General features: G+C 41.4%; 1 protein-coding gene across 4 annotated transcripts in view; it reads left to right on the top strand.

Moving 5' to 3' along the window:
• Positions 1-3,794: 3,794 nt before the first annotated feature.
• LOC112219349 (colorectal mutant cancer protein) overlaps positions 3,795-18,782 on the top strand; it is a 119,053-nt gene continuing 104,065 nt past the window's right edge. For 2 of the 4 annotated variants that reach the window (XM_024380513.2, XM_024380512.2), the window contains exons 1-3: positions 3,795-4,170; positions 5,944-6,188; positions 6,591-6,826. In XM_024380513.2, coding sequence (XP_024236281.1) covers positions 4,049-4,170; positions 5,944-6,188; positions 6,591-6,826 — 603 coding nt within the window. In that variant the 5' untranslated portion in view covers positions 3,795-4,048. Of the gene's footprint in view, positions 4,171-4,839; positions 4,964-5,943; positions 6,189-6,590; positions 6,827-18,782 lie in introns of all 4 variants that reach the window. The other 2 variants (XM_042302304.1, XM_024380514.2) reach the window with 2 other exon arrangements.

Genomic DNA, 18,782 nt, shown 5'->3' with positions numbered 1-18,782 from the left:
TAATACCAGTCTTATGTGAAAACTGCACATTTCTACAATAATATTAAGTTAAAAAGTTAGACTCGATGACATCATCAAAAGTTTAAACATTTGAATAACAGTGGTTTTCAAACACTATGAGATTCGCAGTGACGTGTGGAGCTAGAAACTCATTGCAGGTTTGTTTTACTTTTTAATCCTACCCTGTGATGTCACAGAATTATTTTTTAGGACCTTCCTTCATATCTTTTTAACCACAGATCATAGAAACATGCTATTTTCACATGTTTATACACTGGTTTGGTGGTGGAGATAATGAATATGAGGTTGAAAATTGCCGGAATTGCCCTTTAACCTTGCTTAAATACTAGCAATTGTTGATGTAGACATAATCTGTCTGATCTGAGTCACAGCACAAATGTATGAGGTGGAAGAATGAAAGCAGAGGTTGTTTGGTGAACTACGTGGTGGGACCTTGTCTGAGATGTGATGCCTTGAACAGAAGGTGCCTAGGAGTCAGCTCAGTGGGCTAAATGCAAAGTCACGCAGACACCCAGGCTCACTACCTTGTCAGTAGACTTTCAGCAGTAAAACCAGGAGCTGAGTGGTCAGTGAAAGGCAGAGTAGAGTACAACAGGGGGAAAGATCCATCCTCCCATCAACCAACTACATCTGGACCCCTTTTGTGATAGCAAATTCATCCGAGACCCCCTCATAATCAGAACACAACTTGAGTGACATAAAAAAAAATAGCATACAATGACTTTGGCAGTGCTTGGCTGGTAAAACCACGTCTCGGCCCTGGGAAGGAACACTTTAAAGGCCCAATTCTCTACTTAATTTTAACCACAGCAGGTAGCCTACCAGATAAGAGCGTTGGGCCAGTAAACAAAAAGTCACTGGATCGAATCCCCTTAGCCGACTAGGTGAAAAATCTGTTGATGTGCCTTTCAGCATGGCATTTAACCCTAATTGCTGCTGTAAGTACCTCTGGATTAGAGTGTCTGCTAAATTACTTAAATCTAATTCTACACATTTTGTCATGGGGCATAGAGAATTTTTGTTGTTGCAGCTTTGACGCTTATATCCTGCAATTCTACACAATTTTCCATGAGGCAGATAGACCATTTTTGGGGAATACAAGAAGTATTGAGTTGCAAAATGTATAATTGGTGGAGTACTGTGGATATCGATATCCCTGTGAGCCTCCCAGGCACATGTTACTCAGGGTTAAGAACATCAATTGTAGATTAATAATATGACATTTTATTGTTTTCCACACTTTAAACTTATTCTGGGGATCCCTTGGCGAACATTTGTTTTATCTGTTGTTTTTAGAAATATTAATTTAAACAAATTATGTACAATTGTTTAAAAAAAATTATTATTAAAAAAATTATATTTTGAGATTTGGCCGTGGCCCCTAGAGTAGTGGTCCCCACTTTGAGAACCCTTGCTGTAAATAGCTCACAGCCAACATACATTATTACTTATTACTTCAGGTATTCATGTTTCATCAATGAAGTGCTTTGTTATTTTGCAACAACATGTGGTGAACTTTATTGAGGAGCCTCTGTTTAACATAATATCTCGGCTATCAATGTTGGTTTAAACCCATAGAATCAATTTTCTATATTTAAATATCAAATACAAATGTGCAGTCCTTGTGCATACTCACACAGTTTTCATGCTGCCCAGGACAATATCCCATGTCTTAATATAAAGTGCCTTTCTCTGCTAGACTGTTGAAAATCCAGCCCTTTTACGCACTCACCCACTGAGATCTATGTAAAGCTAGCTACAATAAGGATTCACCACATTAGTGGGATTTTTGGTTTGCCTTCTAAATAAATGTTCCCATTGAAAGTGATGTAAATGGATACAAATACTGTAATCGTGCCATATTTGGACTATATAATGCTCAACAAGGTTAGAATGTTATATAAATTCAACAAAAGAAAATAATGAGTTAATTTGACAAAAAAAGTAAAAATCTTTAGTAATTGCACTGTTACTATATTCAAATTGGGGCAGCAGGGGCGGCAGGGTAGCCTAGTGGTTAGAGCATTGGACTAGTAACCGAAAGGTTGCAAATTCAAATCCCCGAGCTGACAAGGTACAAACCTGTCGTTCTGCCCCTGAACAGGCAGTTAACCCACTGTTCCTAGGCCGTCATTGAAAATAAGAACTTGTTCTTAACTGACTTGCCTAGTTAAATAAAGGTAAAATAAAAATTCAGAATTGTATTGGGGCATACTTGTGTGAAACCTTGCCTATGGATTGTAGATCAATGAAATTGGCTAGCAGTCTACTCAGTGACACCCACAGGACACAACTATAAAGAGTTTACACAAATATTAGTGTCTTTGTGTTCTGTGGGTGTCACTGAGTAGACTGATACCACATTTTATTGATCCACAATCCATAGGTAAGGCTGTACAGATTTGGGTTGTCATCTAAAACACTCGCAAACTTTTACAGATGCACAATCGAGAGCATCCTGTCGGGCTGTATCGCCGCCTGGTATGACAACTGCACCGCCCTCAACTGCAAGGCTCTCCAAAGGGTAGTCCGATCTACACAACACATCACCGGGGGCAAACTACCTGCCCTCCATGACACCAACAGCACCCGATGTCACAGGAAGGCCAAAAAGATCATCAAGGACAACAACCACCCGAGCCACTGCCTGTTCACCCCGCTATCATCCAGAAGGAAAAGTCAGTACAGGTGCATCAAAGCTGGGACCGAGAGACTGAAAAACAGCTTCTATCTCAAGGCCATCAGACTTTTAAACAGCCATCACTAACATAGAGAGGCTGCTGTCAACATACAGACTCAAATCTCAGGCCACTTTAATTAATGGACTTAATAAAGGTATCACTAGTCACTTTAAATAACGCCACTTTAATATTGTTTACATATCCTACATCACTCATCTCATATGTATATACTGATCTATACCATCTACTGCATCTTGCCTATGCCGCACGGCCATCGCTCATCCATATATTTACATGTACATCCCTTACATTTGTGTGTATAAGGTAGTTGTGAATTTGTTAGATTACTTGTTAGATATTACTGTGTTGTCGGAACTAGAAGCACAAGCATTTCGCTACACTCGCATTAACATCTGCTAACCATGTGTATGTGACCAATAAAATTGGATTTGATTTACAGAGAAAATGAATGTCCAATACACATAGTAGGTTGACTTGTAGGCTTAATGTGGCTCATTTCACATGGATTTCAGTGTTCTGTAACAAGAGCTACGATGCTAGTATTTGTGTAAACTCTCCACAGCTGTTTTCTGTGGGTGTCACTGTGTAGACTGATACCCCATTTCTTTGATCCACAATCCATAGACAAGGCTGTACAGTGAAATATGAATGTCATTACGCACAATAGGCTGCCTGGGGAAGTGATTTCCCACAGTTAAAGTCCCGTAATAAGAGCTAGGACGCTAATATTTGTGTAACTCTTCACAGTTGTGTTCTGTGGGTGTCACTGAGTAGACTGATACGCCATTTCAATCCATAAGTAAGGCTGCACAGTGAAATATAAGTATGCCCCCAATGCAATTCTGAAGTTGAATACATCCATAGTGAGATTTCTACAGATTTGTTTGTCAAATTAACTCATTATTGTTTTTTGTTTAATTTATATAGTATTAACTCATTCAAATATGTCATAATTGCACTATTTGCATCCATTTTCATCTTTCAATTAGGGAGTTTTATTTTGAAGGCGAACCGCAAATTCCGCTATTGTGGCTAATCCTTATTGTGGCTAGTTTCACATATGTCCCACTGAGTTTCGGTCGACACTCACTCCACAGCAGTTTACCCAAAGCTTTTTAACGCCTCCCTATTCGCGACTTTTGGGGTTAACTTTTACGGCACGTGCTGCACCTTCCTTTTTGCAGATGTGAATTAAACCGAAGTTTATATTTGATTCTATTCAATCCGATGTCGGGAAGTGTGATGATGAGGCAGTTACTTCGTTGAGAATGAATACTTGGAGGGGTAGTAGCTTAGCACACTAGTTACGGTATTCAGGGAAGATCATGGCGGCGGTGGAGGTGAGTGTGAGTAGCGGCAGTAGTGACACATCTAGCACCGGCGAAGAGGAGAGGATGAGGCGGTTGTTTCAGACTTGCGACGGTGACGGTGATGGATACATCAACAGGTAAGTCTATTTTATCAACGACACGGTGGGGTTAGAATTGAAGGCTACCGAATGCAAATAAACAGATTTTTTCAGACATGTATATACGATCTGGAAATATGATCACTTGTTTAGTTAGTTTTGTAATGTGAGCAAATTGCCAGTGACTTCCGTAGCGAACAAGTCCTCGGATTTTGATTCGAAGACATCGAACCATGCCCAGTCTCGATAACTGGCAAGGGCAAACTATCGAAAAACATCTGCATGCCATGGAAGTGTTGGCTTGAGTTTTTGAAAGCAACTCAAAATGTAATTTGACAATGAAAATGTTGCAACAGTGTATTTAGTTGAAACTAAGAATGTAGCTAGCTAACTAAAAGCTAGTCTCCAGACAATCATACTCATATAACGTTACTAACTCCAGACTAGAAGAAACTGTTGGCCAATAACATACTTCCTATTATGTGACCAATATCATAATCATAACCATTCAGTTTGTAGCTTGTTGCAAAAAAAAATGTATGGACATTGCCTATGTTCTAAAAACTTATGCACTGAGTCAGAACTGCTTTCACACATGCTCATTGAGGAGGGCTACTGCATAGTGTAAATAAACACCAACACTCCAACTTAGATCACAGCAACTGGATTTGATGCAGCATCCAAAGACCTTTTTCATTTCATGTGCAGGCTGCAGAAAAGTGGCATGAGCCAGGCAAGATCACGGAGAAGACTCCTGAGCACAGAGAACCTAAACATTTGTCCATACCTCGGAATAGGGAATCTAGGCCTATTCCTGTCCTATCATATTCTTGTGAGTGTGAGTTATGGTGTTATTAAGTTACAGTTTACACAGCGATATGAGTTATAATCATAGTGGTGGTCTGTAATTATAAAATGCTCATGAACTCTGAAGTGTTGAATGTTATTTCTTGGCAGTAAAGTAGGCATGCTTCAGGCTATACACAAGCAGAGAGAGCGGTGAGCAAAATTAAACCATGCAAAACAATGCTCTTAAGGAGAGCTTAAGAGCATTGGTTACTTTTGATTAAACTCAAACACATCTTTTTCAGCCCTCTCTTTTGTTACAGAAAAGCCCATGGTTTGCTTAGTCATTTGAGATGCATGTTTTTATGTATATTTGTGGCATAGAACACACTGCTAAATGGATTGGTTTCCCCTGTAAGGCATCAAAGATGATTCATGGAACCAGTTCTGTGAAAATGTATGCTTTGGCTATATTCTCCATGCATTCCAGCTGTTAGACATGAAACTGACGAATAAGATATCCATTGTGCTGAATAACTACAGCTGGAGGGGCATAATGTTCAATTTCCATGAATAGGGGAATATCTTTTGCTGTAATTGTATGCCTTTCCACTTCATATAGGAAACCTATTTTTCCCCCTCCAAACCTGTCCTAATATTTGTTTATTTTCATTCTTTTGAGAAGTGAAGACAATTCCTCAGGCTGCTGCCCTGGCTAACGTATCAGCAATTCAACTTGGTGCTGCAACTTGTACACCACTCTTCAATTGAAAACGGTTATCTTCCTGTCCTTCTCCCCTCCTCTCCCCCCTCTCTCTCTCTCTCTCTCTCTCTCTCTCTCTCTCTCCTTTTACCTCTGCCTCTCCCTCTTTTTTTCTCTCTGCCTCTCCTTCACCATGTCCCTCCTTATTTCTCCCGGTTTCTTTGCTTATCACCATACTTTTCCTCTTGCCTGTATCTCCTTCCCTCTCTCCTGCAACTTTTCCATCTTCCTAAAAACCTCCTTCTCTCCCTGTCTCCTGTTAGGAATGACCTGCTGATGGTGTGTAGACAGCTAAACATGGAGGGGTCTGTGGCAGAGATCATGGACCAGCTGGGAGCAGACGAGCGAGGCAAGATCTCCTTTGAGGACTTCACCCGCTGCCGCATGCAGCTGGTCAATGAGATCCGTAAGGAAGAGGGCGAGATCTCCCAATGCTCCCAGGACTCTGACACTAGGAAGCTCAGGGAACACATCACCTCCTGGCCAACCAGTAGTGAGATTAGCAGGGGTGAGTTTGGGGATAGCCAATCAAGATTAGCCAGAATTTTGAGTTACATTGTTAAACAAGAGATGCCAATTAATCATAGCTGCCTACAAGCATAAAACCAGCTAAGAACAGGCAACACCAAACAACTAAATCTAACACCCAACATTCAACAACTAACTGCAAACAACCACTAACCCTTATTACACAGTCATTATTAACCATAAACAACTGACACCAAAGTGCTAAAATGAAACAACCAAAACATAACCTGCATGACTGAGGCTAGGGTTTTTAGCTCTGTTGCTAAACCCACAGAATTGTTTGGGAGTGCCAAACCTTCACACTGCTTATTAGTTATGAGTTATTACCTGTTATTTCTAAGTTTACTACCTGTTAGTTATCGAGTTATCATGTGTCCCCTAGGGGCCTTGTCAGGAGCCAGAGAGAGCTGGGAGTACTACTCTGGGGCCCGGGACCTTCAGAGTTCAGACATCCAGCCTCAGCAGACACAGACCCAGCAGCAGCCAGCCATCCTCCAGAAGCTCCTGGAACAGCCTGGGACGGTCCTAGAACAGCAGGCTGCTCTTCATAAACTCCTGGCCCAGACCAGCACCCGCTGTGCTCCCCTGGAGGGAAACTACCTGGAGCTGGCCAACACAGTGAGTGGACTGCTGTTGGTGTTGAGTGCGTACTGCATAGTGCTGGTGATAGCATTTGATGGATTCCTGATATGTTGCCTTTTGAATTATTTTGTTAGCCACCCAATGGCCAAAATAGTTATTTCTAGTCAAAAGCCAGACTGCAACTGCGATACTCTCAGCTGACTGCTTAGCCTCTGAGTTACTGGATGTTTACTGCCAACGATGAAGGAATGAGTGTGCAATGAATGGTGGAGTCTGGAGATATTGCAGTTACAGAAAAGACAACCGTGTTGTCAGCTGGCACATCCAACACTTATACAATGTCTAGTTGGTAACACACAGAAACCTAAGAAGTGTTGTGGTGCTGTGTAAAATTTGAACCATTGAAAATCAATATAATCTTCCTGGGAAAAGACTTTCACCACGAAGATAGGGGGAAATTAATTAATTATAGGTGTAGTAAGCGTGGTTATGCTGCAGAGGGCAGTGCTGCTCATCATAACGCAATCTTCTTGCATTTTACCTCTCCTGCTTAGAGCAGTCACTGGGCCTGAATGGCTTGACATCAGGGTGCCCCCTCATTATGTTTAGGATTTGAAGATACTGATCCTAACTGCGACACCGTCCCTGTTGTCTTTACTCTTCAGCAAGATAACTGTCAAACCTACAGACCTCTTCTGACGCTAGAACCACAGCGAGGTATCACAATGCTTTTATGCTTCGTCCAGGTAGGGATTCCAACTCTCCCTAAGTGTTGACCTTGGCTCTCTCTGTCACTTAGCCTTAAGGGGTATCATCATCAGGGTATCTGTATAATCTCCATCACCTCCCCTGAGCAGTAATCACACCCCTTTATTAATGCATCCATATTTATTATTCATCACATTGGGCTGTCATATCTCCTTCCTATATCAGGTTTCAGGGCTGGGCGCCTTTATGGACCCATAGAAATCATTTAGAAGTTTATTACTGACATTCACATCTTGACACCGTCCCTCTGTAGATTAGCACAGGCACCAGAGAGAATGGGAGGTTAAACGCTGTCGGTTGTGAGTGACAGAAAGTGATGTTTGTGTCTGATGGAGAAAGTGTAGTGACTAGTCACTTTCCAGGCCTAACCACTATGTGTGATAAGGTGCGGTGGTGTAGCAACTGTTTTTAGCCCCCCCCCCACGCAATTAGGAGCCCCACTTTACAGGTTTGACCTGCCGGTAGCTTAGTTTAATGCGGCCGCCAGGCTTCGACCACAGGTCCAATGGAATATCTGGCTCCTGACACAGGAAGGCCGTGAAACCATCAATGCTTTGGTTCTCTAGGTAGCACAGCGACTTTATGGACATGGTCCCTGTCATGTTTTGGGATGTTTTCCGAGTAGGGGGAGCGTATAGATGCTGTATAGCCTATGATTGTGTTTGTTAGTCATTTTTAATGCCTGGGTTGGTTCTTTTTATTTGGGTTTATGAAAAGTTGAAATGTAAAAGGTCTAAATGACAAATCAAAGTTTATTGGTCACACGTGCCGAATATAACAGGTGTAGACTTTACTGTGAAATGCTGACTTACAGGCTCTTTCCCAACAATGCAGATTTCAAAAGTAAGAACATTTGCTAAATAACAAAAAGGAAATAGTAACACAATAAAATAACAATAACGAGACTATATACAAGGAGTACCGGTACCGAATCAATTAACAGGGGTATGAGAGAGTTGAGGTGATTGATGTAATATGTACATGTAGGTAGAGGTAAAAGTGAATAGACAATCAGGATAGATAATAAACAGATAATACGCAGAGTAGCAGCGTGCGTGTGGCGTCAATATGCATGTGTGTATATGTTTTGTGTGTGTTGGAGTGTTGGTGTAGTATATGTGTGGGTAGAGTCCAGTGCAAGAGAGTCAGTCCCCCTCCAAAAATGTAGGCTAACATGCTGACTAGACCGGGCACGCACCATCGTGCGCATGTTGATTTTGTCCTTCCACACTAGATGCGATTAGGACACGCAGGTTAAAATACCAAAATGAAATCTGAACTATATTAATTTGGGGACAGGTCGAAAAGCATTAAACATTTGACCTGAAATGCACAAGATCCTCTAATCCTACAATTAATCCACAGATAAAAGGTAAAACTGTGTTAGTTTCTAGTAATCTCTCCTCCTTCAGGCTTCTTATTCTTCTTTGGGCTTTATATGGCGGTTGGCAACCAACTTTAAGGTGCATTACCACCACAAACTGGAGTGTGGACCTCTGTTCATCTTTCAATCACCCACGTGGGTATATGCTCCTATAAACCAACGAGGAGATGGTAGAGGCGGGACTTGCAGCGCGTCAAGAACCACGTTTTATTTTAGCACCTGGCTACGTAGACGCTCGTGGGCAGTTTGGATTTAATGATTGAGTAACATGCATGTGTACCTCAATTTTGCAACGCTCGTGCACGTCACGCTAGTGGTTTGGTCAGCATGTACGTTTTTTCTTACTTCATGCACTCATGTAGACCATGTTAGTATGTGGAGGCCTTGTGAACATGCTGTGGAGGCCTTGTGAACATGCTGTGGAGGCCTTGTGAACATGCTGTGGAGGCCTTGTGAACATGCTGTGGAGGCCTTGTGAACATGCTGTGGAGGCCTTGTGAACATGCTGTGGAGGCCTTGTGAACTGAACAAAAATATAAATGCAACATGCAACAATATCAACGATTTTACTGAGTTACAGTTCAATTGAAATACATTCATTAGGCCCTAATCTATACAGATATGCATCTATTGGTCACAGATACCTCAAGAAAAAGGTAGGTGCGTGGATCAGAAAACCAGTCAGTATCTGGTGTGACGACCATTTGCCTCATGCAGTGTGACATATCTTCTTTGCATAGAGTTGATTGTGGCCTGTGGAATGTTGTCCCACTCCTCTTCAATGGCTGTGCAAAGTTTCTGGATATTGTCGGGAACTGGAACAAGCTGTCGTACAAGTCGATCCAGAGCATCCCAAACGTGCTCATTAGGTGACATGTCTGATGAGTATGCAGGCCAAGGAAGGTCCTTGTGAGATGGGTTCATGCATTATCATACTGAAACATGAGGTGATGGAGGTGGATGAATGGCACAACAATGGGCCTCAGGATCTCGTCACGCTATCTCTGTGCATTCAAATCGGCATCGATAAAATGCAATTGTGTTCGTTTTCCGTAGCTTATGCCTGCTCACACCACAACCCCACCTCCACTATGGGGCACTCTGTTCACAACGTTGACATCAGCAAATCGCTCGCCCACACAACGCCATACACGTGATCTGCGGTTGTGAGACCGGTTGGATATACTACCAAATTCTATAAAACAACGTTAAAGGTGGCTAATGGTAGAGAAGTTAGCGTTCAATTACCTGGCAACATCGCTGGTGGACCTACCTGCAGTCAGCATGCCAATTACACGCTCCCTCAAAACTTGAGACATCTGTGGCGTTGTGTTGTGTGACAAAACTGCACATTTTATAGTGGCCTTTTATTGTCCCAAGCACAAGTTGCACCTGTGTAATGATCATGCTGTTTAATCAGCTTTTTGATATTCCACACCTGTCAGGTGGATGGATTATCTTGGCAAAGGAGAAATGCTTACTAACAGGATGTAAAAAAAAATATATATATTTAAAAAAATGTGTGCACAGAATTGGAAAGAAATAAGCTTTTTGTGCGTATGGAACATTTCTGGTATCTTTTATTTCAGCTCATGAAACATGGGACCAACGCTTTACATTGCGTTTTTATATTTTTGTTCATTGTACATCAGCTGCTGAGTGGCGAGTGAATGCTACATTTTCTCCTGTGTTAATAGAAACATTGAGTGTGTGTGCGTGGCGTGCGTGAGAGAGGGAGAGCGTGTGTCTGTTTGTGCGTCAGCCAGCGCTGTGTATAGCAGAGAATACATTGCCATCCCTGGTTGAATAGAATCCCATGCCCCCTCACCCAACACTCATTACCCAACTCCATATCCCTCCACACTCAGTAAACAACATTGTGTTTGGGGGAAAATAAGCTGCATATCATTATCCCCCTGAGAAGAAACTTAATCCCTGGGTTTGCAGATTGCTTTCTGTGGCATTTTGAGTTTATTCACACCCCTGTTCATTATCTGGTATTTCGTTTGGCAAGTTAGGGGGAAGCTAATCACTATACGGGAATGATGTTACCCCGTTGGCTGCAGCCAGCATCTGGTCAGGGCTGTAAAGGCAGATTAACACTGTCAATGGAGACATGGGACATATGCAGCGGCCACCAACAGATTCAACAATGAGGACGGTACATCACTGTCAAAGGGACTTTCCAACAGTATTGGACTAAAACTCAACACTTTTCTCATTCCTCTTTTATTTTTCGACTCCTTTTTCTCCCCAATTTCGTCGTATCCAATTGGTTGTTAGTCTTGTCCCATCGCTGCAACTCCCATACGGACTCGGCAGAGGCGAAAGTCGAGAGCCGTGCGTCCTTCCGAAACACAGCCCAGCCAAGCCGCACACCAATTTGTCGGAGGAAACACTGTACACCTGGCCACTGTGTCAGCGTGCATTGCGCCCGGCACAGGAGTCGCTAGTGCGCGATGGGACAAGAAAATCCCTAACCCAGACGACGATACCTTTCTGATTAGATTTTATTCGTCACATGCTTTGTAAACAACAGGTGTAGACTAACAGTGAAAGGCTTACTTAGATACTTAGAGGCCCTTCACAACAATGCAGAGAGAAAGAAAATAGAGAAATAATAGAGAAATAATAAGACGTAATAATAAATACACAATGAGCAACGATAACTTGGCTCTATAAACGGGGTACCAGTACCGAATCGATGTCCGGTGGTATGAGGTAATTGAGATAGATACAGTGCCTTCAGAAAGAATTTACACCCCTTAACTTATTCCACATTTTTCAAAATGAATTCCGTAGATTTTTTTCTCACCCATCTACACTCAATAATACCCCATAATGACAAATTGAAAACATGTTTTTAGACATTTTTGCAAATGTATTGAAAATGAAATACAGATATATATCATTTACATACCCCCCTGAGTCAATAACTTGTAGAAGCACTTTTGGCAGTGATTACAGCGATTTGTCTTTCTGGGTATGTCTCTAAAGCCTTGTTCACATTGGCAGTTTTGACTCAAATCCTATTTATTTGCATATCTGATTAAAATCTGTTATTTTTTCCTGCAGTCTGAACAGCCCAAAAGCACATGGAATCAGATATTTCAAGCCACGTACAAATCTGATTCCTTGCCATGCGTCTTGTCTGAACAGTCAAATCTGATTTATTTCCCCTCAAGTGGTTTTTATTGTAACGGATTTCCTCCTCTTCGTCTGAGGAGGAGTAAGGATCGGACCAAAGTGCAGCGTGGTAAGTGTTCATGATGATTTTAATAAAGAAAGCACTGAACACTGAATCAAAACAATAAACGATGACGTGAATTTCCAAAACCGAAACAGTACCGTGTGGCCCAAACACTCACATGGAAACAAACACCCACAACTCAAAAGTGAAACCCAGGCTACCTAAGTATGACTCTCAATCAGGGACAACGATTGACAGCTGCCTCTGAGAACCATACTAGGCCAAACTCAAAACCCCAACATAGAAAAACACACATAGACTGCCCACCCAACTCACTCCCTGACCATACTAAAACAAAGACAAAACAAAGGAACTAAGGTCAGAACGTGACATTTATACTGTTATTTGGCATATCTTGTTGCTTGCTAGCTACTCTGTTGACAGTTTTGACAATAACTTGTTGTAGCTAACTAGCTTGTTAATCGTTTACAAACAAATGAGTTAATGTGCTAGAAAGCTAAACGGCTAGCTAGCTAGTTGACTGCTGTGGCCAAAAAGGACTCATTTTGAAAGTTGGATCATCTTATCCTTTGAGGCTTTAAAAGTGTTCTTACACTATGATTTTGAACATTCAAAGTAACTGGGAAACTTCCATGACAGGCATTGTTGTCACCATATCTTGCTACGTAACTTTTGAATGATAGGAAGCACGAGCACCACCACCAGTCAGCCTACAACATTGTGCACACACCAGGACTCGAATTTACAGGCGACGGTGACAACAGCGTTCTATGCCCCCATGTGTGGCTGTAATTCACCCCCAAGAAATCCATGCTTTGCAGCCAAAGTGGCCGTTGTGCCCTTGGGCTGAATATAATAATTCTCTTCTCACGGCTGCCAATTGTCTTACTCCGAAGCTCTTCTCACTCATATCGCTCTCTCAGATATCTAAATTCTGATTATAAACTGGGTGGTTCAAGCCCTGAATGCTGCTGATTGGCTGGAAGCCATGGTATATCAGACCGTATACCACGTGTATGACCAAAATTGACTTTTTACTGTTCTAATTACGTTTGTAAACAGTTTATAATAGCAGTAAGGCACCTCGGGGGTTTATGGTATATTGCCAATATACCACACCCCCGGGCCTTGTTGCTTAATTAGCCAATGCCTGTCATGATTGGGTCCTTCTCACAGGCATCGCAGCTCCGAAGTAGGCTAAAAGAGGACAGACACACATCGGGGTCCTTATCGAATTCCGAGGTGCTAATTGATGTTAGAAGAACTGTTGACATTTACTTTTCTTCAGCCAACAAGATGAGTATGCCTAACGAACAGCAAAAGCACTAGCCTAAGTCAATCAACAATCCCCCATAGTACACAAGTTTACCTATTCTATTGGTTAGCTTGACCTTCTGTACGAGAAATAAATCTTCCAAACATACTCTCAAACAGTTGTGGGACGCGATAGATCCCAAATTAATACAACCACTGTAGCCTACAACAAAAAACATTTAAAATAAATTAGGCTGATGCAACAGATCAGAATGTTAAGCTTAAAATGTTAATAAACTATTAGGCTTATTCTTCACATTATAAGTGCAGCAATGCGCACACGGCAGTAGGCTATAAGAGAGACTGCGGGCGCTTTCATATAAAAAAGAAAATGAAAATATCCTTCAGAAATGTGTTGTTAATATGACTAGGATTGTCTTTTTAACAGAATAGCTACTGTTTTTTCGTTTTTCAAATCAATTTCATTGGCTATTTTGGTTAATGGCTTTGGTGCTCAAGCAGATGGCCTTGGTGCCCTGGCAGATTGGGCACCTCTTGAAGGCCAACATGAAATTCCAGGCCTGGCACACACCCATTGTTACTATGACAACTACCGTAGCCATGTCAGCATATTTTTGCAGTGCTGTCTGTACACACATCCGATTTGGTCACTTGTAACTTGCTATTTGGACAGTCAGTATTCCAAAACGGATTTGAAAAACCAAACTGAGTGAGCATTAAAACCTGCAGTGTGTACAAGGCTTAACAGCTTTGCACACCTGGATTGTGTAACATTTGCCCATTTATAAAAAAATAAAAAAATTCAAGCACTGTCAAATTGGTTGTTGTTCATTGCTAGACAATCATTTTCAGGTCTTGACATAGATTCTCAAGTAGATTTAAGTCAAAACTGTAACTCAGCCAGTCAGGAACATTCACTGTCTTGGTAAGCAACTTCAGTGTAGATTTGGCCTTGTGTTTTAGGTTATTGTCCTGCTGAAAGGTGAATTAATCTCCCCGTGTCTGGTGGAAAGTGGACTGAACCAGGTTTTCCTCCAGAATTTTGCCTGCAGCTCCATTCCATTTCTTTCTTTATCTTGAAAAACTCCCCAGTCCTTAACGATTACAAGCATACTCATAAAATGATTCAGCCACCACTATGCTTGAAAATATGGAGAGTGGTACTCAGTATTTTTTTTATTGGATTTGCACAAAACATACAGTAACACTTTGTATTCAGGACAAAACGTTAATTGCTTTACCACGTTTTTTTTGCAGTATTACTTTAGTGCCTTGTTGCACCCAGGATGCATGTTTTGGAATATTTTTTATTCTGTACAGGCTAACTTATTTTCATGCTGTCAATTAGCTTAGTATTGTGGAGTAACTATACTGAGCAAAAATATAAACGCAACATGTAAAGTGTTGGTCCCATGTTTCAAAGATCACATAATGTTCCGTACACACAAAAGCTTATTTATCAAAAATTTTGCGCACACATTTGCTTACATCCCTGTTAGTGAGCATTTCTCTTTTGCCAAGATAATCCATCAACCTGACAGGTGTGGCATATCAAGAAGCTGATTTAACAGCATGGGCATTACATAGATGCACCTTGCTGGGGACAATAAAAGGCCACTATGCTGGGTGTTGAGGAGTGTTTCTGTTTATAATAAAGTACTTTTGTGTGGAAAAACTAATTCTGATAGGCTGTGCCTGGCTCCCCAGTGGGTGGGCCTGGCTCTCAAGTGGGTGGGCCTAAGCCCTCCCAAGCCCACCCATGGCTGCGCCTCTTTCCAGTCATGTGAAATACATACACTAGGGCCTAATGCATTTATTTCAGTTGACTGATTTCTTTGAACTGTAACTCAGTAAAAGCGTTGACATTATTACATGTTGCATTTACAATTTTGCTCAGTAAACAATGTTGTTGATCCATCCTCAGTTTTTTCTATCACATCCATTAAACTCAAACTGTTTTACAGTCCCCATTGGCCTCATGGTGAAATCCCTGAGCGGTTTCTTTCCTCTCTGGCAGCTGAGTTAGGAAGGATGCCTGTATCTTTGTAGTGTTGATACACCATCCAAAGTGCAACTAATAATTTCACCATGCTCAAAAGGATGTTCAATGTCTGTTCAATGTCTTTTTAATTTTTACCCATCTACTAATAGGTACCCTTTGCCAGGCATTGGAAAACCTTCCTGGTCTTTGTGTTTGAAGTTCACTGCTTGACTGAGGGACCTTACATGTAATTCTATGTGTGGGGTACAGAGATGAGGTAGTCATTGGAAAACCTTCCTGGTCTTTGCGTTTGAAGTTCACTGCTTGGCTGAGGGACCTTACATGTAATTCTATGTGTGGGGTACAGAGATGAGGTAGTCATTGGAAAACCTTCCTGGTCTTTGCGTTTGACGTTCACTGCTTGACTGAGGGACCTTACATGTAATTCTATGTGTGGGGTACAGAGATGAGGTAGTCATTGGAAAACCTTCCTGGTCTTTGCGTTTGAAGTTCACTGCTTGGCTGAGGGACCTTACATGTAATTCTATGTGTGGGGTACAGAGATGAGGTGGTCATTAAAAAAATCATGGTAAACACTATTATTGCACACAGAGTGAGTCCATGCAACTCTATTTGACTTCTTAAGCAAATGTTTACTCTTGAAATGATTTAGGCTTGCCGTAACAAGGGGGTTGAATACTTATTGACTCATGACATTTCAGCTTTTCATTTTTTTATTAATTTGTAAACATTTCTGAAAACATAGTTACACTTTGACATTATGGGTTATTGTGTGTAGGCCAGTGACCAAAATAATTATTGACTCCATTTAAAATTCAGGCTGTAGCACAAGAAAATGTAGAAAAAGTCAAGGGGTGTCAATACTTTCTGAAGGCATTGTTCTCTGTGAGTGCATGTTACATGTTCTCTGTGAGTGCAGGCATGATTCATGCCTACATGCTCACATTGGTGTGTGTGTGTGTTGTGTGTGTGTGTGGTTAAGTGTGATCTCATCAGCACTGCTGGATTACCCTCTGATCACACCCATGATTCATGCCTGACACACAGTTTATTGCCATCTCATTATCGGGCTCATTATCCTAAGAGCTCTCATCCGATGACCCACTGCATTCAGCCACGTTTACCTTAGCCGATGGTAGTTTTCTGAATGCTCAAGTAGTTCACTTCGTCTTTATGCAACCAGAGATTGGCCTCAGAAATCAAGATTCCTTGAGTCAAATGGTTGATGACTTGACACTTGATTATTGACCTTGGAAAGTGAGATAAATGTTTTATCTATTTAACGGTTGTTACCAGAGTTGGCTTGGGGTTTCAATCTCATAGTGTGGTCAAAGCATTAACACATGACTCAATATTAACTCTACAAACACTGAAATAGGTTTGGAAAGTGATGTTTGCTCTGTAATGCTGTGCTGTAATTATGCTCTACTACTTTACAACACGATGTATGGTAAGCTAATGCCACAAGTTGCAACCATACGGACTGATCTAGGCTATCCATAGTCAGAGATGTCTCTTTACACTTAGTGTTTTGTAGAGACTTTTGTATGATCTTGATTCCATGCCACATACAGTAGCCTATATTGACCTATATAGCAGTTTCTCTTTCAGCATGTGTAATATAACCACTGGTGTGGATGGTGAGGTTTTGTCCGTAGCAGAAGTGCAGAGCTGGCTGTATCTTTCTCACTGCTGTTCTCCATCTGGTGTCTCAGTATGAAATCCCCCTATGATATGACACCAGGTTCTCAGCCAAGCCCCAAAATAGAGCAAAGTAATCCTAATAGATAGCCTATTTTCAAGACAGCAAAAAGCTAAATCAATATCTGTTAATTAGCCCTTTACACTCGTACCTGTATACGGGTTGAAAATGGCAGATGTGGGTACTGATAAACACAATGGTTGTACAGTAACATGCTATCCATGACATCAGCGCTCAGGCTCTGCGCATCACAGGTTTTGACATTCTTCTCACAGGAGAGACATTCTGAACTTGAGCACCGTGCACGACAAGAATTTGCCTCCATTTCTCCTGCTAATTGGGCATCTTTTGCAAATGTTTTGTCGTCTGAGTGAGGGAAATGCTGTAAATTAAGAGGACTCTTGTGTATTTAGAAAAATGAGACGTTGAGGATTATAATAATTACAGCTTTGATGTCATACAAGCAAACCAAACACCTGTGAGTCCAAATGTGGTTTTCACATTTCCATATCATAAAACGACTGTCATATACAGTGTGAACGTGTATGACCACTATGTTTGATGTACAGTTACAAGATTAAATCATACCCTGGGTTGTTCTGAACACTATGAGCCTATGTTTGTCTATTGTGAAGAACATTTGCCATGGCAGACGTTCTTGTATGCACTCATAACTCCTTTCTATGTGCACCAAAATTAGGATCTGGCCCAGATTGCGATTTATAATGGACTGTTTTTGGATTGCGAACAAAACAACTACAAGAGTTGAAGACTTCTTTGAGTCATAAAAGTGCATTGAAATGACTTAGGAACTGTGCACACTTTGGAGAGGTGTATGTGGCCAATTGGAGACACCAGTTAGTCCTCTCACTCAAACTTGTATCATTTTTTTTGTCTTATGTTGTACCTATCCCATTTTCTCCAGGAATACTCTTATCATGTTACTAATTGTATCCAGAGTATGTTCAGATTTCGTTATAAACAAATGCTGCGAAAGTACTGTAAATATAAAATGAACATCACATCAACTGTTTCTTTTTTAGATTCAGTCTTGTGTCAGGTGAAATGTTGTGTCCTCACCTTTGGTCTAATAATTTCCCCATAATCTCCAAAATGTTCCCTTTCAATTGCTACCATGGTTATGCATATGCTTTTCATATTTATTCTGTAAGAAACATTTCAATTTAGCCCAGTTGATATAGGCCAATTCCCATGACTGTAAAAAGGTTAACAGATGCATGCAGTATCTGATGGATTTAGGGAGGAGGAAATTTTATTTTGACGAAATGAGCCAGCACATGTCGCTCTCTTCGATATTGCAGTAGCTTATGAGGGAACAGTGTTTCACCAGAGGAAGAGAAGTGAGTGATGTTTGGAGGATGAGAGAAGAGAGGAAAGGAGGAAGCAGAGGATGTAGACGCAGCCGAGCCGTCGCACCACATGTTCATGGAAGAGGGGAAGGAAGACACAGAGAGGAATGGCAGGAAGAGTGTTAGGTAGAGAAGGAAGACACAGAGAGGAATGGCAGGAAGAGTGTTAGGTAGAGAAGGAAGACACAGAGAGGAATGGCAGGAAGAGTGGTAGGTAGAGAAGGAAGACACAGAGAGGAATGGCAGGAAGAGTGGTAGGTAGAGAAGGAAGACACAGAGA

Source organism: Oncorhynchus tshawytscha, linkage group LG20, assembly GCF_018296145.1.
Source record: "Oncorhynchus tshawytscha isolate Ot180627B linkage group LG20, Otsh_v2.0, whole genome shotgun sequence".
Lineage (NCBI taxonomy): Eukaryota > Metazoa > Chordata > Actinopteri > Salmoniformes > Salmonidae > Oncorhynchus > Oncorhynchus tshawytscha.
This window is presented reverse-complemented; position numbering and strand designations above follow the sequence as displayed.